Raw genomic sequence first — 23,496 nt, forward strand, 5'->3', positions numbered from 1 at the left:
GGCTGCCACCAGCCTCTGGCTGCAGATGAGAAGAGACCTCCTGCGGTCCCAGCACAGCCTGTCTGTGCGTGTGTGTATGTACATCTCAGCACTCTGGTCAGTGCACACCCAGAATTACACAGAGAAACAAGTCAGTTTACACCAGCACGTGTTCTGAGTCCAAGGTAGCTGTATTCCACACAGGGTCGCCCTCCGCAGCCCGCGTAGCACTGAGGGCCCTCTCCACGCACATGGCCACAACCACACAAGCATCTCAAGGTGGGTCTAAAGCCTCCATTCGCCAGCTCGCCCGGCCCACGGCTGGAGGAGGCATTCTCAGCCCCATTTCACAGGAGGGTCAGCAGAGCACGACGGGGAGCAGCCACCTGGAGCTGAGACCTGACTCCCAGCCCCCCCGTTTTAACCACTGCCCCCAGCTGCCTCCTCCCCCATATAGCACCAAAATGGGCACTGCTGGGTTCACACAGCGATGGGGGTTCAGAGCGGGGGGGAAACACGGGGGCCGGATGCAGGCGGCAGGGATTGCAGGGGAGAAGGGGCTTGCACTGCGAACAGCAAGTTTGTAAACATGAAGCAGTGGTGAACGGGGGGCAGGGTGGCACCGGCAGAGCGTGGACCATCTCCGGTGGGTGGCTGCCGCGAGAGAAATTCGCCCCTGTATGGAGAGGGAGCACACGAGCCCTCTGGGCTGTAGGGTTGCCCCGTGTCTGGTTTTTGAGTGGAACGCCCGGTTGAAAAGGGACCCTGGCGGCTCCAGTCAACATCACTGACCGGGCCACTAAAAGTCCAGACTGTGGCACAGTGGGGCAAAGGCAGGCTCCCTGCCTGCCCTGGCTCCATGTGGCTCCTGGAATCAGCCAGCATATCCAGCTCCTAGGTGTAGGGGCATGGCCCCCGCCCCGAGCACCAGCTCCACAGGTCCCATTTGCCAGGAGCTGCGAGGATGGTGCCCGCGTGTGCAGGCAGCATGCCAAGCCCCCTGCCCCTTGGCCTAGGGGCCAGACATGCTGGCCACTTCTGGGAGCCTCCTGAAACAAGCGCTGCTTGGCAGAAGCCCTCACCCCAAACCCCCTCCCGCACCCAAATCCTTCCTCCCAGAGCCCGCATCACTTCCTTCACCCCAGCCCCCTGTCCTAGCCCTGATCCCCCTCCTGCACCCCAAATCACTCATCCCCGGCCCCACCCCAGAGCCCACACCTCCAACCGAAGCCCGCACCCACTCCCGAACCCCAACCCCCTCGGCCACAGCCTGGAGCTCGCACCCCCACCCGGAGCCTGCACCCCCTTCCGCACTCCAACCCTCTGCCCCAGCCCTGAGGCCCCTCCCGCTTTCTGAATACCTCGGCCCCAGCCTGGAGCCTGCACCCTCAGCCGGAGCCCTCACCCCCTCCTGCACCCCAGCCCCCTGCCCCAGCCCGGTGAAAGTGAGTGAGCATGGGGGAGAGTGAGCAATGGAGGGAGGGGGGGATGGTGTGAGTGGGGCCTTAGGGCTGGGGCAGGGCAAGGGAGTTCAGTTTTGTGCTATTAGAGTAAGCTGGCAACCCTAATGGACTGGTGTGGGGCTGGAACAGTTCTCAGGCCTCATGGGCCGGGGTACATTTCAGCCAGTGCTCAGAGCAAGGGCGGGACTCTGGCCATTTAGACAGAAGCAGCTTTTTCGCAGATCCACCTGTAGTGCAAGTTGCAGGGCTCGTCGTTCCACCGGCCGTCCTCGTGCAGGTGGGCGCAGTCCTCATCTCTGATGTGAAAACTGTACCTGTTATTGGGCTCCCCTGTGGCCCAAAACCTGAAAGGGAAGGAAGAGAAGAGCCCTCAAGCCGTTGGGCCACCGGTTCTGGCTGAGATGCTCCCATCTATGTGCTATCTGGTAACCGGGTTCCCCCTCAACGTAACCTAGAGCAGCCTCAGGGTTGGTCTAACTTATGCTCAGGCCCCTGCGGCGTTGTGGGCAGCCAAAAATAGCCAAAGCCCAGCTGTGCTCCAGCCCCATCCCTACGTAGGAGGCTTTTCTGCTCTTCTCCAGGCCCTTGAGCCCTGGGCAAGTGTGTGTGTGGGAGATTACGTTCCCTTTATGGCCCCTTGATGGCACCAGAGCTGCATAAAGGGGGGTCTCAGGAAAAAGGAGGGAACAAAATGGCCTCCAAGGAAGGCAGGCTGCCCTCTCCCTGAATCGGGGTTTGTGGCATTTTCACCCCAAAACTCAAGGGTTCATTAAATTCCCCCCACAAACAGACAGATTTTTTTATTTTGAATTATCCAGATCAACACAGGTCTGGGGAAAGTGTCACCTGCTAGCAGAGCAGGCTTCGTTACTGGCCCACTAGAGGATAACAACCTGCTACCAGTTAATGGAGCTGCTCTTTTGGCTCAATAACGCCTAGCTTGGAGATAGTACCTTTCAACAGGGGAGAGAAAAGCACTTTACAAAGCATCATTTGGCCATTTTGCAGCAGGGGAAACCGAGGCACAGAGCGGGGCAGTGACTTGCCCAAGGCCACCCAGCAGGCCAGCAGCACAGTCGGGAATGGAAGCCAGCACTACTGAGTCCCAGAGCAGGGCTCTAACCACTGGGCAAGGACGTTACTGTTACAGGCCCTCAGTTCACACCCATGCAGTGGAGGATGTCACCTTATCAGTGGTTGAAGCTGCCACCTGCCCAGGCTATGGCAGCACAAACTTCTCCTTGCCATGGTGGCTCAGACCTGCCCTGCCTTGGAGAGACCCTTCTGTAGGCTGAGAGGGGCGCTCCGTCCCCTTGGCCCATTCAGTCCTTGGCCCCTCGGCTGTGATGGCCGACAAGCCCCCACTGCGATCTGTGGATGCTTTTCCCACTGGGAACTGGGCTGAGACCCAGCAAGCTCGTTTCATACAGAGGGCACCCAGCAGCAACACCATGTAGTCGCTACAGACCTGGGCCCGATTCGAACCAGTGACCTGCGGGGGACTGATAAAGGCTCGAGTTGGTCAGTCGTCAGGGCATGAAATCAAACCTGAGTGGTGCTGCCCCAGGCCTCAGCCTTGGAGCTACTGAGGTGGAAAGCGCCTGCAGGAGCAGGGGCAGCTGGGGAAGGCCAGGGGCAGGAAGGGGAGAGCAGAGGATCGTCCCATGCTTACGTAAATGCCGCAGGGGTATTGTCCACCCAGTGCCAGACACCTTCAGTCCCTTGGTCTGTGAAGCCGATCCAGTGACGAACAGAATCAGCTTTAATGGCCAAGTAATTCTAGAGAGGGGACAGCACAGAGGATTGGGTGGTTAGACCTGGAGCATAAGCTAGGCCTCATGGCGGCCCTCTGCATGGGTGCATTTTACCCGAGGAGGGGGCCGGAGGGTCGTACCTGCTCCGTTTGATCGTTGATCACCACCAGATCGGCAGTCTGGCTCAAACAGGTCCTTCTGGCCACCTGCCAGCCCTGGGCAGCCGAGGAGAAAAGGTAGCACCTCCCTCGGTACTGCTCCCAGCCAGGCTGGCACTGGGAAGTGCCTGCCGGAGAGAACACAGCAGAGCCAGCACGTGACTCGGGAGGTGTGGGCGGGAGGGGCTCCCCACCCTGGATAAACCCAGCGAATGCCTTCAGCAGCTGCCAGGTACCGCGGGAGCTTCCTTCAAGCAGGCCCTGCCCCAGGAAAGCATTTCAGCAAGGGCATAGCTGTAAGGTCACTGGGAGAATATTTGCCAAAAGAAAAGGAGTACTTGTGGCACCTTAGAAACTAACCAATTTATTTGATCAGTGAGCTGTAGCTCACGAAAGCTCATGCTCAAATAAATTGGTTAGTCTCTAAGGTGCCACAAGTACTCCTTTTCTTTTTGCAAATACAGACTAACACGGCTGTTACTCTGAAACCTGGGAGAATATTATTCACCCATTTTATGCTTCCTCTAAATGTGGAGGAAATTCTGAGTCACTTCCTGATGGAACAGATCACTATTTACTCTCTCAGCTTGCCAGCAGGTTTTTAGACACTTAGCTATCGAGAAGAGAGAGATGGATGGGTAGATACAATAGAGACTTTGCTTAATACGCTGCTGAAAACATTAAACTGACTCTTTCAGCACAATCCTTCATACAACGCCGAGGGAAGAGCGCCCCGTAGGACCGCAGTGGGGGATTGCGCTCAGCACTGACTGCGAGGGAAGACTGCCCCCTCCAGACTCCTCATTGCCTACGGCTTCAACGAATATGAAGGCCCCCCAATGTTCGCGAGGGGCTGAGAGTTATTCAGTATTATTATCTATACTGCCGTAGCCCCCCCAATCAGGCCCCGTTGTGCCAGGCGCTGTACAGACGCAGAACAGAAAACGGTCCCCCTGCCACGAAAAGCGAGCCAAGGCTGGCATGTATCTCACCGTTCCCTTTCTGTGCGGCATCCAGGATCTTGTAGGTCTCGGCCCTGATGTCATCTCTGTCATGTTTCGCTTTGGCCAGATCCCTGGACACTGGAAACAGAACACGCCGTCATGTATGGGAATGGGGTCCCATCCCTTTAAATAGTTTGGGAGCCTCGAGTGGCGCTCACCATGTTCTGTGCGTCCAAAGCGACCAGAAGTTAGCCAGAGCCGCGGGTGTGTGCAGCTCGGCCTGGCGTGTCTGTGTACAGACCGTAAGCACCGGGATTTGGGGCCTGGCTGTGACACTGAAATGGGGCCCCTTTCTCAGCAGCGAGAGGCACCAAGCTTGTTACAGTTGGTCCGATACAGTCATTAGGGACTCGAGACCTGGCCGAACACTCCAGCAGAAGCCCACCTTTCACCAGGGTCAAATTTATTCAGCTCAATCCTGGTCTCTCTCTTTCCCCAAACCCCAGCAGGAGCCCTGCCTCTCCCCCCTCTGCCCTGCCCCCCAGTTCCCTACCCTTGGCTCCCCAACACCCCATGCTTATTACACCTGGCCCTCCTCTTTCTGCCACGCCCTTGAATCTACCTGCCTCCCCTCAGCCCCATCTCCTCCCAGCTTTTCCCCAAATGATTCTGGGGCGCAAGAAACAGCCTCTCTGGAGCAGCCCAGCCCAAAGAGTTCCCTGAAGCCCAGACTGGGAATCCCTGGCACTAAAGGGTTAATCGACTTTCCCCCATTCAGAATGGGGCCCCTGGTGCACACAGAGCCCAGAGTGCAGGCTCTGGCGGTATTGGCTGCGTCCCCACTGGGGTCCGCAAGGTTGGGGCTTGGCCCTGAGTTTCCTGCCTCGGTGCCTCCAACTCAGGGAACGAATCACAAAAGCCGCTCATTCAGGCTGGATCCGGTGTGGGGGGGATCCCAGCTTGCCATGGCCACCCAGGGCTGGGATTCTCCAGCCCCATCTCAGCTTCCTGCTGCTGTTCCCCCACCCCGGCCTTCCTCCGCCTGAGCCCTGCTCCACACCCCCGCCTGCCCTCACCTTCCTCTCTCAGCGTGGCCTGGTCCGACTGCAGCCTCTTCAGCTCCTTGGCCAGCTCCTCCCCTGAGAGACAAACAGAGCCCATCACACTCCTGGGGAGTCTCGGGGACCGGGGCTGAGTGGGAGTGGGGAGAGGTGGAGATTGGTCAGGAATGGGGAATGGGGTAGGGAGGGGATTGTGAGGAGGAGGAGGAGGAGGGAGGAAGGCCAAAGGGGTGAGATGAGAGGTGCAGGGGAGTCAGAGAGGGGACGTCGGGCTGTGGATCGTGAGGACTCTGGTACGTACCAGTGCTGTGCATGGCAGATTGATTGAAATGAAGCATCCCCAGTTGCTTCGCCATCTTGGAGCCTGGAAGAGACAGAGCCCGGTGAGCTGGGAACCGTCTTTCTCCCCTGCACTGGTCACGTGGGGCAGGGCCATGTTCCCAAGCAGAGCGGGTCTATGAGGGCCGCCCAGGGCTGGTTTCCTTCCCCAGAGGAGGCTGCATGCGGGTGGATTTGCTTTAACCCCCCAGGCCCTGATAGTCATTAAGGCTCCAGATGGGAGTGAATTGCCCCAGGCCAGGCAGTGAGGCAAGGTTAGAACTCAGGGCCCCCTGACTCCCTGCCCTGTGCTCATTCCCCCAGACCCACGGACGTCGGCCAGCCCTGCCTAGGGGAGAGCCAGTTAGTGGGATTAGTTAGGGTCCCCCCTAGACTAGTGAGTAATGGGGCACCTCGTCAAGAACACCCTTTGCAAGCGGAACGCCCTGAAAAGTCGAGAGATGAAGCTGAGGCTCTGCAGAGCTGCGGTGCTCAGTATCTGGGCCTCTGGGACTGAATTGTGGCCCAGCACCGTCAAGATTGGCAAGAAATTGGGCGCCATTCAGGCGAAGCGTCTTCAAACGATCGAAAGCATCAAATGCCTGGGATGCAGGTCGAATGAAGGGATCTGCTTTCTAACGAATCAGGTCCTGCTCGACTAGACGGTCGCCCAATCCTCTCTCAGGCGGCATGGTCATCTGCTCCGAAGTCCTGCCAACTTCCCTGAGAGACTCTCTTCGACTTTGACCGGCGGAAAGCTGGATGGGAGACCTAAAACACGACAGCTGGACGGTGTCAGAGACGCGTCCCTCACCGGCATCCTAACTCATAATGCGCAGCTTTGGCTCAGGGCAGAACAGCATGGAGGCCCAGAGTGCCTTCCGTCACCTCTATGCTGTCCAAACAACAGCAAGAGAACTGACCAGCCCTCTAGCCTAGGGAAATTTGCACTAGTGTCTCCATGTCCTGGTGCAAATCTCTAGTGTCGACACACAGCACGGGGCTTGCACACTGACATTCCCTTTTGTAATTCACCAGCGTGAGACCCACTGGAGTGACTCCTGCTTTGCACCAAGGAAGCACGTCTACATGAACGGGTTTGCATCACCTTTTAACCATCAGGGCAAAGTCTCAGCGACGGGGCAGATTTTCCGTCACTCAGAGCTTTTAACAGATTGGGCCTCTCTCCCGTAAAGCACTGGTATACTCCACCACCCAATATGGAATCGCTGGGTGGCCTCCTCTGGCCTGGGTTCTGCAGGAGGTCAGAACAGATGCTCCGAACAGTCTCTTCTGGCCATAACATTCATGGGTTTGTGAGCTACCAGGGTGTACATTTCCCTGCTGCAGACAGGCTCTTAGCTAAATAAAGCCTGATCCAAACACCATTCAAGATCATAGGAGTCTTTCCCTCAGGCTTAACAGGCTGAGATCATTAATCAGTGAATTGGGGTGCAACCAAAACAATAAGAGGCTTGACATGTCCTGTTCCCTTGTGCTCCTGCATCTGTTTGCCTGCCTCCACCTCTTGTCCCTTGTCTAATACTTAGGTCGGAAGCGATTTGGAGCAGGGACTGTCGTTTTGTTCGGTATTTGTGCAGCGCCCAGCGCAACTGGGGTCTGGGCTGCGAGTGGGACTTCTATGCTACCGTAATACACCTAATAGTGTTATGCTGGAGGGTGCTGTTGACTGCCCTCACATGGGTCTGGGAGCCACAGACAATGACAGACCTCATTAAAGCCAATGGGTGCCAAGTGTGGGAGGAGCAATCAAGCCCCTGTAGGCCGTGAGATGGCTGCAGACAATGGAGGTGATTGCCCAAAGCACCAGGCTGCATGGCAGGTTAGAGCTGAGGTGGGCCGGCCTGAAGGTGTCACGGGTTGCAGCCCCAGGTGCTAGGAAACCGGCTGCCAGCTGCATGGGTGGAAGGATGAAGGAGCTGTGAGTGGGACCCTGGGAGGAAGCAGAGACAGAGCTCCCCAGGCACAGAGCTCACTGGAGGGGCAGCTGTGGAGATTTCTAAGCAAGGAACCTGGCTGCTCCTGTTAGTTCCTGCCCTGCTCAGTAGAACAGGACCCCAGGAAACTAAACAAGTCACAGTGAGAACAGACATGCCTGTGAGCAGCGTTTGCCCCCCTCACGGGAACAAACCTGGCAAGGCCTCAGATTTTGCCTTGGGCCAAAGGGGTAACAAGAGTAATACAAACAAATGGATGCCTGGGAGAAAGATGAATTGTTACCACTGGCTCTGAGCATGGATTGATCAGTCCGCATCTGCTCCAGCTCCTTGGACATCTCTGTGCCTAGAAAGAGGGACAGACGTCAGCTGTTGTTTATATGGTTTTGGGGGACTCAGAGTAGGGATGGGTTTTCAGTTTGGAGTCACGGCCCAGGGAGGAATGCTGCATTTCTATTTCCCAGCTTCCCACTGCTCACTCGTGTCTGGGGGAGACAATCTCCCAGTCCTCTCTGAGCCACCCCTGCCCTGGCGCAGTCTGGCCAACCCCAAATGTTAAAAAAAAACAAGAGATTGGCTTAAAGATCATGAGCTTTGTAAAAAATAATAAATTTTGGATCCCTTTTCTTTGCCTTCTGGTTCCTGAATTGTCACGTCACTTTCTCATTATGCATTATGTGCATTATGGGGGATTATACCCCAACCCCTGCAGCATTCCACGCTGGCCATTAACAGAGACACGGGCTGGGGATGGGAGGGACATGTGGGGTGATATCTTGGCCTCGTTGAAGCCAATGAGAGTTTGACCATTGACTTAAAAGAGCTAGGATTGCACCCCTGGGATTTTCCACTGGGACTGTTCCTCTGTCACGGTCCTAAATGCTCTCCAGGATACTTACACTTTGCAATTGCCACGGCGAGGAGCACGGCCCAAAGCACGAACGATATGGCATGCAGGGCGTAAAGGGTGAATATGGACTTTGCTGCCCCCTTCGGGCCCCTAGGAAACTGCAGCCAGGCATTCCCTGGAAGGGAGCAGCAGAGATGGGGCGGTTAGAGCACCAATCCCTGCCCCATGGGGAAGGCACGAGGGAAATCAGCAGTCACGGTTATTCGCCTTCACTAACTCAGAGTGATGGACGTGCCTCTGGGGTCAGGCACCTCTGGGCACCGCAGGGCAATTCACACCCAGAGGTTGGGAGGGACATCAAATAGGAATTGGAACATGATTTTGTGTATTTCCATCCAGCCATCCCTGTTCTATCTAATCTCTCTATCCCCAGGACATCTAGGGTCCATCCACCGTCTCAGGCTTCCTTCACTCCTGTTACCCTAGCAGTGAGAGAACCCCATTTCCTGGGAGTCCCCTGTGTTTTCCCAAGGATCCTTCAGGGAACCAGGCTGGGCGCTGCATGTGAGATGCTGTGAGGATTCCCAGGTGTTTCACTCTCTGCCCTGCCCCTGTCTCCTCTGTCCCCTTTGACTAGCTTCCACCATCAGCTTCCGGCTCTATGGCTCAGCTCTCTGTGTACATCTCCCCCCGCAGCCCCAGCCCCTGCTCGACCTGTGATCCCCTCTTGATGGCTGCCTGTACCCCTGCCCTGGCCTCCCCTCCCAGTGCCTGGAGCTTCCCCAGCACTGTCCCCCAAGAATCCTCCCCATCGTGCCAAAGACTCATGCGTTATGAAGACCCCCAGCCAGCGAGGCTGCCCCCAGCTCTGTGCCGCTGTCCCCTCTGCTGTAGCCTCCTACAGGCAGGGACCAGCCGTTGGCTCGGAAGGGTGTTCCCTGCACAGTGCCCTGTGCACCCCAGCCACTCCCCAGCCTCAGCCCACTGTGCTCCTGTCAGCGGGGGGCTGGAGAGGGGAAGGAAGCAGCTATGTCCCCAACCCCCACATCAGCCCCATCCCACCCATCACCCCCCTTCGCTTCCCAGGCATGAAAATAAAAAAGAGGAAGAAAAGAGCTGAAAATCTGCTGTAAATGCAGAATTGTTTCTACCCAGGAAGCACGCGACACCTTCCCATTGCACAACCCGGGGCATGCTGCCTGGTCAGCAGGACTCCGGAGCTGAAATGCAGCGGGCAGGACATGTACCTCTGGGCCTAGGAAAGGCACTGGGGACAAGGCTGCTGATGGCACCACCTGGGATGTGTATGAGAGCCCTGCATGGGACAATTATTTTAATCCCGCTCTAGTCCTGCTCTGCAATACGCAGGCCCACCCGCTCCCGCATTGTTACTTGTGTTTTTATCCCGCTCCCACCCGTAAAAACCTTAGATCCCGCAAATCCCGCAGGAGACACAGATCCCCCCATGCTACTAAAAGTACAAACAAAACAATAACCGTCAGGTAATCTAATCTGTCTAGATAGACAGATCTCAATGAAGTTCAGTTACAATTTTTAGCACTGAAAGAATAAAACTAGATGGTGATCAGACTGAACTCTTGGACACTCTGTTCACCTTCCCCAGACCTGAAGATGAGCTCTGTGAAGCTCAAAAGCTTGTCCCGTCCACCAAGAGAAATTGGTCCAAGAAAAGATATTACCCCACCCGCCTTGTCTCTCACACATCCTGGGACCAATACAGTTACAAGACTATCTATCTATCTGTCTGTCTGCTTTTAGATCCCTCGTTGCTGTACTACCAAAGCACCAAACACAAACATCTGACAAAATGCTGCTGAACCAAGTTGGGAAGTCCAGCCTGGTTCTGTCCAGCGCCCTCCGGCTGCGATGTCTGAAAAGCCACATCCCAGAGTAGAAACCTGCTCAGTTCCCACCCCATCCCCTTCCGGAGAACAGGGGCCCCTTCACGGGTGAGCACTGCACAGCTCTGTATGTCGGGCCCGATTCCGCAGAGCTCCCTCAAACCGCCCAGCCCTTGGTTTCAGTGGTGTGTGAGAGCTGCGGGATCGGGGCCTCTTATTAAGGAGTCAGCTGATTGGGAGGAACCGACGGTGGGATCTCTCACTATTGCAGCCTGGGTGTTACCTGCTCTTCCAGCTGCCATTTCTGCCTCTTGTTCCTTGAGCTCCACTCGGTCAGACTCTTCACACTTCTGGTAAATGCGGTCGAAAGCCATCGCTCCAAGCTTCTCCCTTTCCCGACTCTGCGCCGGTGGGTTTTATAGCCGCAGAGCCTCTGAGCAGCTTTCCCTGAAAAGGAAACACATGCACCCAGTCACCCTTCCCCTCTTCAGAACTGCAGAGATCCGTGTCCCTGTCACGTCTCCCCCAGCGGCTGGGAACCTTCGTACAATCAGTGTTCCTGGAAACTTGTGAGGGGGTACAACCCACCTCCCCCCCGCCCAAACCGTGACTCAGTGCCTATTTTGCTTCAGTCTTCAGGTTAATGGAGACCAGATACTCAGCACAATTAATATTAACAACTGCGGGAAGGAACACAAGCCAAACTCGCGAATGATTAGGTTAAGGGATAGTTTAATAAGTTAGATGTACTCAAGACGGCAGGGCCCAATGCAATTCATCCTACTTAAGGAACTAGCTGCTGAAGCAATCTCACAGCCACTAACAAAGGAATGGTCTCTGTTCCTTCCTGACTGCGTACTTCTGGTTCCAAATGAGGTGTGTGGTTAGCCACTCTGAGGTTCTACTGTAGTGAAAACAAGAGTAAGTTTGCAAACAGAAAAGGAGGACTTGTGGCCCCTTAGAGTCTAACAAATTTATTTGAGCATAAGCTTTCGTGAGCTACAGCCCACTTCATCGGATGCATTCAGTGGAAAATATAGTGGGGAGATTTATATACACAGAGAACATGAAACAATGGGTGTCACCATACACACTGTAATGAGAGTGATCAGGGAAGGTGAGCTATTACCAGCAGGAGAGCGGGGGGGGGGAACCTTTTGTAGTGATAATCAAGGTGGGCCATTTCCAGCAGTTGACAAGAATGTGTGAGGAATGGTGCGGGTGGGGGGAGGGGGAATAAACAAGGGGAAATAGTTTTACTTTGTGTAATGACCCATCCACTCCCAGTCTCTATTCAAGCCTCAGTTAATTGTATCCAGTTTTCAGAGTAACAGCCCTGTTAGTCTGTATTCACAAAAAGAAAAGGAGGACTTGTGGCACCTTAGAGACTAACCAATTTATTTGCGCATAAGCTGTAGCTCACGAAAGCTTATGCTCAAATAAATTGGTTAGTCTCTAAGGTGCCACAAGTCCTCCTTTTCTTTTTGTATCCAGTTTGCAATTTAACTCCAATTCAGCAGTCTCTTGTTGGAGTCTGTTTTTGAAGTTTTTTTGTTGAAGAATTGCCACTTTTAGGTCTGTAATCGAGTGACCAAAGAGATTGAAGTGTTCTCCGATTGGTTTTTGTATGTTACAATTCTTGATGTCTGATTTGTGTCCATTTATTCTTTCACGTAGAGACTGTCCAGTCTGGCCAATGTACATGGCAGAGGGGCATTGCTGGCACATGATGGCATAGATCACATTGGTGGATGTGCAGGTGAACGAGCCTCTGATAGTGTGGCTGATGTGCTTAGGCCCTATGGTGGTGTCCCCTGAATAGATATGTGGACACAGTTGGCAACGGGCTTTGTTGCAAGGATAGGTTCCTGGGTTAGTGGTTGTGCTGTGTGGTGTGTGGTTGCTGGTGAGTATTTGCTTCAGGTTGGGGGGCTGTCTGTAAGCAAGGAGTGGCCTGTCTCCATAATCGAGAGTGAGAATATTGGAGACAAATGGTTACTGTCACGCTGTCTGGAGAGGCTCACAACCCTGAGTGCCAACCTCAGGGCAGAGACCCCAAACTGGTGGTATGTTCTGTGATTTAGCTTTCATTAACCCCGTAACAAGAGTGAATTCCTGAAGTACTGTAACAGTCTTCTCGTGGAGTCACAGTCCTTGTGGGCATTCCAGGCTGTCTCGCCAGGCAAGCTGGACTTTAGATTACACACCAAAGACATCGCTTGTAGCCAGTCCTGTAATAACCTAACTAAAGGTTTATTAACCAGGCAAATGAAATAAGAGAGTTAAAGGAGGCAACATGCATACACAAATGAGTTACACGCTGTGGTTCCCAAAGGTGAGAGAGTTGTAGAAATCTGTCAGCACTGCCTGTCTGTTAGGGCTCACCCAGATTGACACAGGGGATCTTAGCTCCTGTTTCCTAGCTCCAGCCTGTGAGAGTCCAAACAGCAGAGCGAGAGAGAGAGAGAGAGAGAAAGAGATGAAAAAGTTTCTTGTCATCTAGTTTTATTTCCTTCTTCCACAATTCAAGATGATGGGTCGAGCCCTTTCGCAAGGACCCTCTCCATGGGTGCGATGGGGTCATTAACAAAGCCTTTGTGTTGTTATGTCCCACAATGGACCATTTGGATTCAATAGTCCATCCTGATGGGCAGGAGATAACATCTTTTGTAAGGATTCAGCATTGTACATTAAGTGATTTCCCCCCCTGGCTGGTGAGTTATTCAGAAGAAACATTTTACAATTACGGCGCAAACATGTAATATTACCTTGTAGCATGGCATAGGGACATAAATAGGATTAATCCATGCAGCAATTTACAGGCATTTCATAAATTCTAAACACTAAACACATTGTCGTAAGTCCAGTACCCATCTTAACCATGCTAACACATAGGTAAGTGGGACTGGTTGTCAGCAATGAATTTATCAATGCTTGGCTGAGGCCTAAAGCTTTGGCAGAGCGGACGTCTGGTTTGCCAGCGTCACAGTTACATGCAGAGAACAAAATCATAACCCACTTTCTAGAATCTAAGCTTAACTACCAAGCCATTCCCCTGTCTCCTACGAGATAGCTTGGCCCAAGGGCTTTTCCAGGCATGTCCAACCAGTCAGGCAGAGATCTTTTCTCAGAAGATCAAGCCTGCCGGTGGCTTGCCCACACAGATTGAAGGAATCACTGGGGGTTCATCTGCACCCCAGAGAGAGCTCCAAACTTTCATTCTCTGACTCCTACACAGGATAACCCCTTTGGCTTTGGTGTTTTCTGCAACCCAGAAGCTGGGAATGGATGACAGGGCATGGGTCACTTGATGATGACCTGTTCTGTTCATTCCCTCTGGGGCACCTGGAAATGGCCACTCTTGGAAGACAGGACACTGGGCTAGATGGACCTTTGGCCAGACCCAGTGTGGCCGTGCTTATGTTCTTACGTTCTCTGCAGGCTAACAATTAGCTCTGCGCTCAGACTGTAAATGGGCATCCGTTGTGAACCATCCACTCCTTCATTCACACATGACAAACCCAAGTGAGAAAAGCAACAGACAATGGAAGCAGCAGTGAAAAAACTTACAAGCTTTGCCCTTAAAAGGCAGGGACAATCAAAGTGACTCAGGCACCTTAGAGGTGTTTCCGCATCAGTTTGTAACTTTAAAATGGCAGCATCTCAAGCCCCGGAGGGCAGGGCCGGATTTACACCTTATGCGCCCCTAGGCACTGCATCTTCAGCGCCCCCCTGCCTGCAGCTGGACTTCGTGTTGCACACAATTTTAGAGAGGTAAGGTGCCCCTAGAATGCTGACACCCCTAGACATGTGCCTACTATGCCTATAGACCCCTATGGTATGTCTACACAGCGTACTAAGCTGGGGCTCTGACTCAGGTTTAAGACCAAGCCCCACTTCTGTCCACACACAGAAGTTAGTTTGACTCAGGCTTGCAGATCCTGCTAGGGGGTGGGGTCAGAGCCGAAGTCCCTCTGTGATGCAAGTCAGAGCCCAAATGTTTCTTAGCCCTGGTCTACACTATGAGTTGAGGTCGAATTTAGCAGCGTTAGATCGATTTAACCCTGCTCCCGTCCACACAACAAAGCCATTTTTGTCAACTTAATGGGCTCTTAAAAATCGATTTCTGTACTCCTCCCCAACGAGGGGATTACAGCTGAAATCGACATCGCCGGGTCGAATTTGGGTTAGTGTGGACACAATTCGACGGTATTGGCCTCTGGGAGTTATCCCACAGTGCTCCATTGTGACTGCTCTGGACAGCACTCTCAACTCGGATGCACTGGCCAGGCAGACAGGAAAAGCACCGCAAACTTTTGAATTTCATTTCCTGTTTGGCCAGCGTGGCAAGCTGATTAGGAAAGGTGACTGTGCAGATCTCATCAGGAGAGAATCCCTTTTCCTGGGAGTCCCCTGTGTTTTCCCAAGGATCCTTCAGGGAACCAGGCTGGGCGGTGCACGTGAGATGCTGTGAGGATTCCCAGGAGTTTCACTCTCCGCCCTGCCCCTGTCTCCTCTGTCCCCTTTGACTAGCTTCCACCATCAGCATCCAGCTCCATGGGACACTGTGCGGTCCCACCAGTCTGTGCTTGTTTCCCAGGCCCAGAATCGGCATTCCACGGCATGAGCATGCCCCACTGCCACCAGGATGGCCAAATTGCCCATACTTCGAGAGAAGTCTGTGTCCATGTCCTTATCACTCTGCTCACCGTGCTGCTGTTGCCTCCTCGCCTGCTTTTGCAGGTTCTGGTTCTGCATATACTGCATGATAATGGGCGAGGTGTTTACAATGCTCATAACTGCTGCGGTGATCTGAGCGGGCTCCATGCTTGCCGTGGTATGGCATCTGCAGGAGAGCAGAGTTGCAGGGGAAGCGGTGATTGGATGACCAGTTTTGGAGACCTACTGCACCGTCTGCTGCCAGGACACAACAGCTGAGCGGGCTGGACAATTGCCGTGTTATGGCGAGACAAGAGCAGCCGAGCAGAGTTGCAGCGGAAGCGGCCCTGTGAGACCACCAGGAGTGACAGCAGAAGTGGTGGATGATGACGGTCATACAGAGGACCTGCGAGGTGGATTCATAGCAGCAGGAGAGCAGGAGAGCAGAGTGGGAGCGGAAGCGGTGGATGATGACGATGGTTAGCAGTCCTACCGCACCATCTGCTGAAAGCAGTATGGCGCCCGCAAGGAAAAAAGGCGCGAAACGATTGTCTGCTGTTGCTTTCACGGAGGGAGGGGCGACTGACGACATGTACCCAAAACCACCCGCGACAATGTTTTTGCCCCGTCAGGCATTTGGAGCTTAACCCAGAATTCCGAGACTGCAGGAACTGTGGGATAGCTCCGAAAGTCGACGCTAGCCTCGGTACTGTGGACGCACTCCGCCGACTTAATGTGCTTAGTGGGGACAACGCACAATTGACTGTATAAAATCTCTTCCTAAAAATCGACTTCTATAAATTCGACCTAATTTCGTAGTGTAGACATACCCTGAGTGTCTGTTGCGGGGCCAGTTTGTCAGTTTGTCCATGTGCTTGATTGTTTGAAAAGTGTGAATTGGGAGTGCTTTGTTCCAGATGGGTCTGACTGTTATAAAAAGGCAGTCAGTTGCAAACCAGCTGAGCGGTGAACAGCGGAGTGGCTAAGAGGGAGTTTGACTGGGGAGAGCCCACTGAGGCTTTCATCTTGCAGGCTTTTCTGAATAGTTACTGCAACAGCTGAGGAAGCTCTTAGAAGGAAGGTAATATGGATGGTGAGTGATCAGCTGTTGTGACCTGCACAGGATGTGCCATGTTTGTCTTTCTTCCACAGGAGAGAAGCGACTTTGAGTGTACAAAGTGCAAGCTGGTCTTCATATTGGAAGAGAAGGTTCAAGGTCTGGAGAAACAAGTATCAACCCTGTGTTGTATAAAAGAAACTGAAGATTTCCTGGACAGACGTCGGGAGATGCTTCTACGGGCACAACGTTCTGAAGAATCAGAGCAGGCTGCGCAGCGGGGACAGAAAGACGTTGAAAAAAATTGGCAGCATGTGACCTGCAGAAGAAGAAAGAGGAGAATCCATGTACCAGCTACGCAGATACAGGTAAGCAACCATTTTCATGTTCTCTCCACAGGTATTAATGCGGAGAGTGGACTAGATGATACATCTGAGGGAAGGGAACAGAAGGAGACTCCCCCGATTGGAAGGCATGAGATGCACTGTCCTAGGGATGGGGGTTCCATGACCACCTCTCCCAAGGGAGCAGAGATTAGTGGTTAGAGCAGGGGAGCCACGTTTTGTTCCCAGCCTTGCCACAGAGTCCCTGGGTGACCATAGTCAAGTCAGGTTGGAGAGGAATCGAGGCAAAGGGACACTCTGATATACGGATAGAACTGGCTGAACTCCAGGGGTTGGGGACACTCAGACCACTGTGCCCAGTGTGAAGGGGCAAAACAGGGTGGAAACACCCCCCTGGGAATCCCCCCTGTGTCCTGCACAGCCCAGAATCCAGGGAGCATAAAGGGGTTGAGAGCCACACACCCCAGCCCTGCAGCGAGTGGAGGAATCAGGCCGCCCCCGACTGCCGGTGCGGGTCACCGCGGTGAGGAAGAGCAGGTCAGCCAGGAAGAGGCAGAGGCAGAGCTGCAGGTGGAGGGAGGTGCTGACGTTGCGGATGGAGCGGCACACGAGGAAGGTGAGGATGGCGAGGAAGAGGCACAGCAGAGAGAGGGCCAGTCCCACGTAGGTGACAATGGTCAGTGGCTCACTCTCCTGTAACACAGCAAAGGGAGAATCACCAGTGACCCCAGCCCAGCCCCCTCGGCTCCGACTCAGCCTTTCCCCCAGCAAAGCCTCCAGTCGCTCCAGGGAGAGCTTTGCCCATGGCTGAGCGCGGAGCTCAGGGTCCAGCCCTGTGATCCGAGTCTCACGGTGAGATACCGTCGCTGTGGTGGGAGCAATTAGGATGGCGAAGCTGGAGAGATGGTCACAGCGGCAGGTGGTGTGAGTGCTGTTCGTGTGCACGGCGGTGCAGCCGTCCGGAGACCAGCTGCCGCTCTCGGCCACTACTTTCCAGTAGACGCAGAGAGCCTCTTCCTCCTGTTTTATGGCCTGGAAACACAACAGAATCATCCGCATCCTCACGGGACCACAGAATATCGTTTCTGTTATCACATGTCTACAGCAAACCCGAGGCCAGCTACAGCTCCACGGCTCTCCCCACGCAGCCCCAGCGCCCACTGGGGCCATGCCGGTGAGAGCCGAGAGAGAGCGCAGATCCTGCTGCTCCAAACGCACAAGCCCTGCTGTTGGAGCGAAAGGGAAATAAACCCTTGCTAGCCGTTAGCACGAAACGGAACGTGGCCATTGGCTGAGTACTTCTGACTGCACCCAGCAGGGGGCGGTGCTGTGCACACAAACACATATGCACCCTCACCACGGCATCACCGTATCAAAGTGTTTCATGCTGATTTCCTGAACTCCACTATCTGTAGAAAGTGGCTGTCCAGTTATTCCGGCTCAGGGGTGAGCTAAGCGGAGCTGTTACCCTAGAGCACTTTGCACGGCCGTGTGTCGTGGTGCGACCCCTATTCTCCTCCTCTAGTCAAACAGCCCCATCACGTCAGGAATAAGGAGGCCTCTGCTTCTTAGGACCATCGGGAGCCAGAAAGGCAGCATGGTCCAAATGCCGGACAGGAGATTGTGCCTTGTATATGCCCCTCTAGAGGCCCAGATATGGAGTAAAGCGAGGGGATCTTCCTCCACGCACCTGTCTGTGGCGCAGGGTGAAGTTTGAGGGTCTGGAGAGGTTAATGGGTCTCCCGTCTCCGACGGCCCCACTCACCACCCTGGAGTTGAGATGACTCTTCTCCAGCTTCCCACCAGCCGGTAGATTTCCCTCGCTGAGATGTCCTGCACTGATGATGGAGTCCAGGGTCCAGGATGGTGTCCAGGATGATGGAGTTGTTAGGAAGCTGGAGACGTTATGGCGAAGAATGAGCTGGCCAGGTGCCCAGGGCTCACAGTGAGTCTGTGGCAGATCTGGGAATGGAACCCAGGATCCTGGCCACAACTCTTAAGATTTACCCACTGGACTGTGCTACCTCCTCCCTCGGAGCCTCCAGGAACACATCCAGCTGGAAATGTCTAGCTGCAGGATGCAGAGATGAAGATTCAGTTTTTCTCAGTGAGAGCAGGAGAGGGGCTGGCCAGGGATGAGCTTCCGCTGGTGCTGGAGGATTAGCGTCCCTGAATATGGCTGCTGACGGTACACGTTACCCTGGTCCCCCACATCTCCATTTGAGAGTCTAGCTAGACTAAGGCGTCCCTGCCCTTTCCATTCGCTGGGCCCACTTCATACCAGAGACCCTCTCATGAGCCGTCTCCCCTCTGTGCCCCCAACTCCTCACTGCTTGGGGCTCAAGCTGTGGGAAGGCCAGGAAGGAAGGTGTCAGCTCCATGGCCCACAGCCTGAGAACCACTGGTCAGCCAGCAAGGAGAACTCCAGGGCTGGAGACAGAGGCCAGGGCCCGGCCTGGGGATCCATGGGGAGGGAGGGAAGAACGGGGGAACCCAGACTGGGGTTCATTGCCCAGGAACTGATCTGTGCCATGGTTTGGGCCCTGGGTGTCGCCATCCCCAGGATGGTACCTTGTGTGGCTGCCCCGGTGACTGTATCACAGTGCACTTCCATCGTGTCGTTGTGAGCTCTCAGAGTGAAGACCTTGCTGTCCCGGCGGCAGTCCCCAGTGACGAGCCGCGTCTGGATAGCTGCGGGGGGTGGGGGTGAGGAATCACAGAGCCCCTCGCTGTGAAACCCCTTCCCTGGGAATCTGTCCATTCTGGGCCAGATCCATCCCCCTCCCCCTCCACTTGGCGCTGGGGGGCTTCAGGGCTCTTCTGCAGTGTGGGAGGGGGATGTTTGGAGCCCCCCCGTGAGTTCCATTGATCACCCCCCCATATCCCCTCCCCCCATTCTGGCTGTGTCTCCCGGGGGAGTAGTGGGGGTGGAGGTAGGTGCCTGGCTCAGCGTGGCGGCCCCTCGTGGTGGAATGCCAAATATTCCATTTAAACCCTTCTCGGGCATTGCTGTTCCTGGTGGGGCTGGGTTCTGTTTCCTGGTGCAGGGGCAGTGCTGTTCTGTGTCTGTACTGATCACAGGCTCACATCCACAACGGTATACAGGCCCTAACTTCCAGTGGATTTGGGGCACAGCGTATAACCCCAGGTTTCAGCGTAACAGCCGTGTTAGTCTGTATTCGCAAAAAGAAAAGGAGTACTTGTGGCACCTTAGAGACTAACCAATTTATTTGAGCATAAGCTTTCGTGAGCTACAGCTCACTTCTTCGGATGCTCACGAAAGCTTATGCTCAAATAAATTGGTTAGTCTCTAAGGTGCCAAAAGTACTCCTTTTCTTTTAATGTATAACCCCGTGTCTCACAGCAGCCAGCAGGTGGCGCTGAGAGCCACACGTTCCCCCCAGAGACTCTGTCGTCACGGTCTGTGTTGTCCTCTCCGGGGACCGGAGCGCAGTGGCCAGTGCGGCCAGTTCCACGCTCTGCAGCAGGACTGTCACGGCCGACCCCACCTCCTGCTTGTCTCTGCCCTCCCAGAGGGAGGTGCTGTTCAGGAGGGAGTTGAAAGAGAGAGTCACGTCCTGGGGACAGGAAAGGAAAAGCCCTGGGAGCAAGCAGTCTGGGGTATATATGTATTCTCCAGGGGCATTGGGCATCACAGCCTCTCCCAGTTCAAGGGGCAGCAATACTCTCAGAGGGGGAGCCCTTTACAAAGGGGGTCCACTGAGGCTGACTCGGGGCCCCACTGGGACCTGAGGCCAACTGGGGCTAGAACCCTTTGTCATTCCTTCTTCGCTCCTGCTCCCCCATCCCTCCATTACAGATGCCAGGGAACAACATTGTCACAAACCGATGGCTTCCTAGGCTGTCTCTATGCTTCGTCCAGCAGCTGCTCAGAAATGTCTGGCAGGGCAGGGATAGAGCCCAGATCCTGCTGCCTGAAAAACTCAGGTCATGACAGATGAGCTGAAGGAGAATCCCCATTAAGCATTAGCAGTATAGCACCTCTGATGAACAACAACAGGTCTGAACACTAGAGGGCGCATGTGGGTGGACAAACACAAACGTGCACTCACACCCCTGGTGGGCATGTGCACGCAGACACAGACAAACACCACTAGAGGGTGCACCCCCCACCCAGCAGTGGAGGGCACAGGTCTTTTCTGAACAGGATCTACATGTCTCCCCGCCCCCCAGTGAGATTCTAACCCGGCACAGCAGCACGCAGGGCTCTGGGCACACTCAGGGGCACTAGCCCGCAGAGCACATTCAAGGGACGGAGCCTCTCACCTCCAGTGATAACGTCGCACTCCCGTCTCCACACGTGGACATCAGAATCTCTAAGGTCGAATTAAAGAAATTGCAAAAACTGCTGTTTCCGCTGCTCCGCTTTACCTGCAGAGAGACCCAGGGCAGGGGGTGAGTTCTGCAGGGGCTGAAGGGCGACCGACATTGGTGTCAGTAATACGATCTGTGATCCAATTTATGCTAATAAATGAGCAATTCCAATTCCTCGATTGTTACCGAGGCTCCTGGCACTGGTCTATAGGCAATTCAAGAATTCCTCTTTTCATGTTCCTTGGTTCCATGATTAATTTTGTTCTGAACCTCTTGATTTTGTGCTGTGCTCATATCTTCCCTCTTTTTACCCTCCCCTTTTGCTATTATTTTAGCCCTTTAAAAGGGCACTAACCTCTTGAGCGCCTCTGAGTGGTGGGATGTGGTACCACTTTCCTTTTCCTAGCTTTCAGTGCCCCCTGCAGACCGCTGACAGATCTTGGCTGATCTACAGTAGCTTGGCCCTCCAGCCAAGTAAGGAAGTCCAAATGAACCCCTTCCAGGGTATTCTAGAGTCCAACAAATAACCAGTCTCTTTGCCCTTGCTAGGGTCTTCAGCCCAGTTCAGCCTTTTAAATTGAGCCCTTTGTTTGGGCTCCCAAATAAACCCAATCCCATTCTTGGGGTTTATGCCACTTTACCTGTGGCCAGTAGGGGAACCCGGGCCCACCCACAACTCCGGGTTCGAACGCAGGGACCCTATGCACAGCAGCCACACACTGCTCACTTCAGTTCTTCGCTGCTATTTTCCCTGGACCTCTTCCTACTGGCCCTATTATCTCCAGCCCTGTCTCAGGGCCAGCGTCCTCAGGTTCTACTCTATCTGCAATCCCAATTATGTGAGGTCAGCTAACCATAAACTCTGTTTGATTGTCAGATTCCTTTGGCCTGAGAGGAGCCCCCGTCTGCACTCCACTGGTTTCAGCCTGGAACTGAACTACTAAGGGCAGGAACTCCTTTTTTCTGGGCCAGCTGGTCCCTGACTGGCTCCTGCTCACCCTTCTAGCCCTTGGAGGACCAGGTCTCTGTGGTTTCCAAAATAGCTGCTCCAGAGACTCCAATCTAGGCAAGCTTGGACGACTCACCTTTGCTGCTCTTCTCCTCTCAGCCCACTGTTTCTTGGAGCTGGGGGGAAGTAAGTTGCAGGAGGACTACGGGGCCCCCAGCCGGCCAAATACACCCTGTCTCAAACCAACTCTAGCCAGCATGTCACCGAGAAGAGTGGCCACCCTTCTACTGAGGTGGAGGCCATCCACACCATACAGCCCCCTCTCCCCACAGAAGGTGGACCACTGTTCTACAAAACCAAAACCCTCTATCACTTACCTAGCCAGCAGATCACTTCCATAATTTTCTGGGTTCTGTCTTCCTTTACTCGTGGGACAGGAAGGATTTTTTCAAAGATGGCTTGGACATTCTTCTTCTTCAGCACATTTCCAAGTGCCCAGAAGTCATCTACTATCTGTGAGATATCCCGCGGTGCAATGACAGCAATGCCGATATGAACCATCACCAATGGATCCTTACCTGTCAACTTCCGAAGGCTGTCCAGTCTTAGAGTGATACCTTGTGTCTTGGCTCTGGGAGGGCAGCGCCCGGTCCTGTGGTCCTCCTATCCCTTGCAGAACATTCTTTCGATTTTTGGAGTATTGAATCTCCAGCAATGATCAGCTGTCTTCCTTGGACAGTTGGAGACCTCTGTGCAACCAAGCTTGATTTTCTTACAGGTTGGGCCAACCTACAGTGACTACTCACATGTTCCTGGAATACTAGACATCACAACACTTCTCGGAATGGCATGCGCCCACCCCTGCCTGCATCGCCTAGCCCCTGCCAGCGTGACTTCGTCCGCATGGTGTGTGCAAGGTCACACTGCATGGGGGATGCCATTTTCAAGAGCGTCCCGCTCCCATTGGCCTGACCTTGGATGGAGCAGGTGTACAAAGTCATACTGGTGGGGCAGAGAAGTGCACTCTCCAAAATGGGGTCTCCCGTCCGATACTGGAAAAACCGCCCCCAGTTTTTACCACTACCAGATGGGAGACAAACCTGCCAAAAAGAGTACCATCTGGTGTGAAACCAGACAAGTGGCCTCCCTACGCCAAACTGCCATTCAAAAATGTCCTCTATATCTCTCCATTCTCTTGGACTTGCTGGATCTTGTGAGGTATCTTACAAAACTTCCACATTCACGACCTGGCACATCATGCGTCCATCTTCTGTTCAGAAAACAGTGCACACACTGATGGACTTTGGCCACATAAAGTTAATTTTTGCCCAATGAATTTCCCTTTCTCAGGTGTTTCCTGATGGCTGTTCTGTCTGGAGGTGGTGAGCAGTGAGGAATTGTTCAAGATGTGCTGGTGGAGGAAGTAAGGCAAATAAACAACACATTCCCAGTGGTGACACACATTTCTTTGACTTTCAGTTTGTCGGGAGCTGGTGGAGTGATGCTGGCATTGTGTATGGGGGGGTCATTAATCAGGGGGGCCATTAGATTGTCCTGCCAAAAAAGTCTTCGTTCTTTTAACACGATATTGGATCCAGATATTCCTCATTTGAGTGGCTGCTTGGAGACAAGTGTAAACTCCCCAATCCCTGCCTGAGTAAGAACCGGCAGAGCTGTTCTGAGCAGATGTCATGAAGGTCCAAGGGGGTTAGGCTCATGATCACAAGTTAACACTGTAGAAATGCAATTATTCCCTTCCATTTATGTTCTCATAGCCAGTAAAAATCATCGGCTTCGTCATCAGC

General features: G+C 53.9%; 2 protein-coding genes across 2 annotated transcripts; both read right to left on the reverse strand.

Annotated features, from left to right (window-relative positions):
• Window positions 1–1,420: 1,420 nt before the first annotated feature.
• On the reverse strand, window positions 1,421–10,901 carry LOC141975162 (C-type lectin domain family 10 member A-like). The gene is made up of 9 exons (XM_074935360.1): window positions 10,631–10,901; window positions 8,535–8,660; window positions 7,919–7,981; window positions 5,661–5,723; window positions 5,375–5,437; window positions 4,347–4,436; window positions 3,337–3,482; window positions 3,115–3,221; window positions 1,421–1,786 (listed from the first exon to the last, which is right to left on the reverse strand). Exons 1-9 carry the CDS (start codon window positions 10,719–10,721, stop codon window positions 1,639–1,641), a joined length of 897 nt encoding a protein of 298 aa, XP_074791461.1. The 5' UTR covers window positions 10,722–10,901; the 3' UTR covers window positions 1,421–1,638.
• Window positions 10,902–10,965: 64 nt separating this feature from the next.
• On the reverse strand, window positions 10,966–22,252 carry LOC141975336 (adhesion G protein-coupled receptor E3-like). Its single transcript, XM_074935624.1, has 7 exons — window positions 22,069–22,252; window positions 19,799–20,023; window positions 18,965–19,098; window positions 18,098–18,310; window positions 17,269–17,439; window positions 16,911–17,100; window positions 10,966–11,027 (listed from the first exon to the last, which is right to left on the reverse strand). The coding sequence occupies exons 1-7, from the start codon at window positions 22,250–22,252 to the stop codon at window positions 10,966–10,968; spliced, it is 1,179 nt and encodes a 392-aa protein (XP_074791725.1).
• Between the last annotated feature and the right edge of the window lie 1,244 nt (window positions 22,253–23,496).

Source organism: Natator depressus, chromosome 20 (genome assembly GCF_965152275.1).
Source record: "Natator depressus isolate rNatDep1 chromosome 20, rNatDep2.hap1, whole genome shotgun sequence".
In the NCBI taxonomy this organism is placed as follows: Eukaryota; Metazoa; Chordata; order Testudines; family Cheloniidae; genus Natator; species Natator depressus.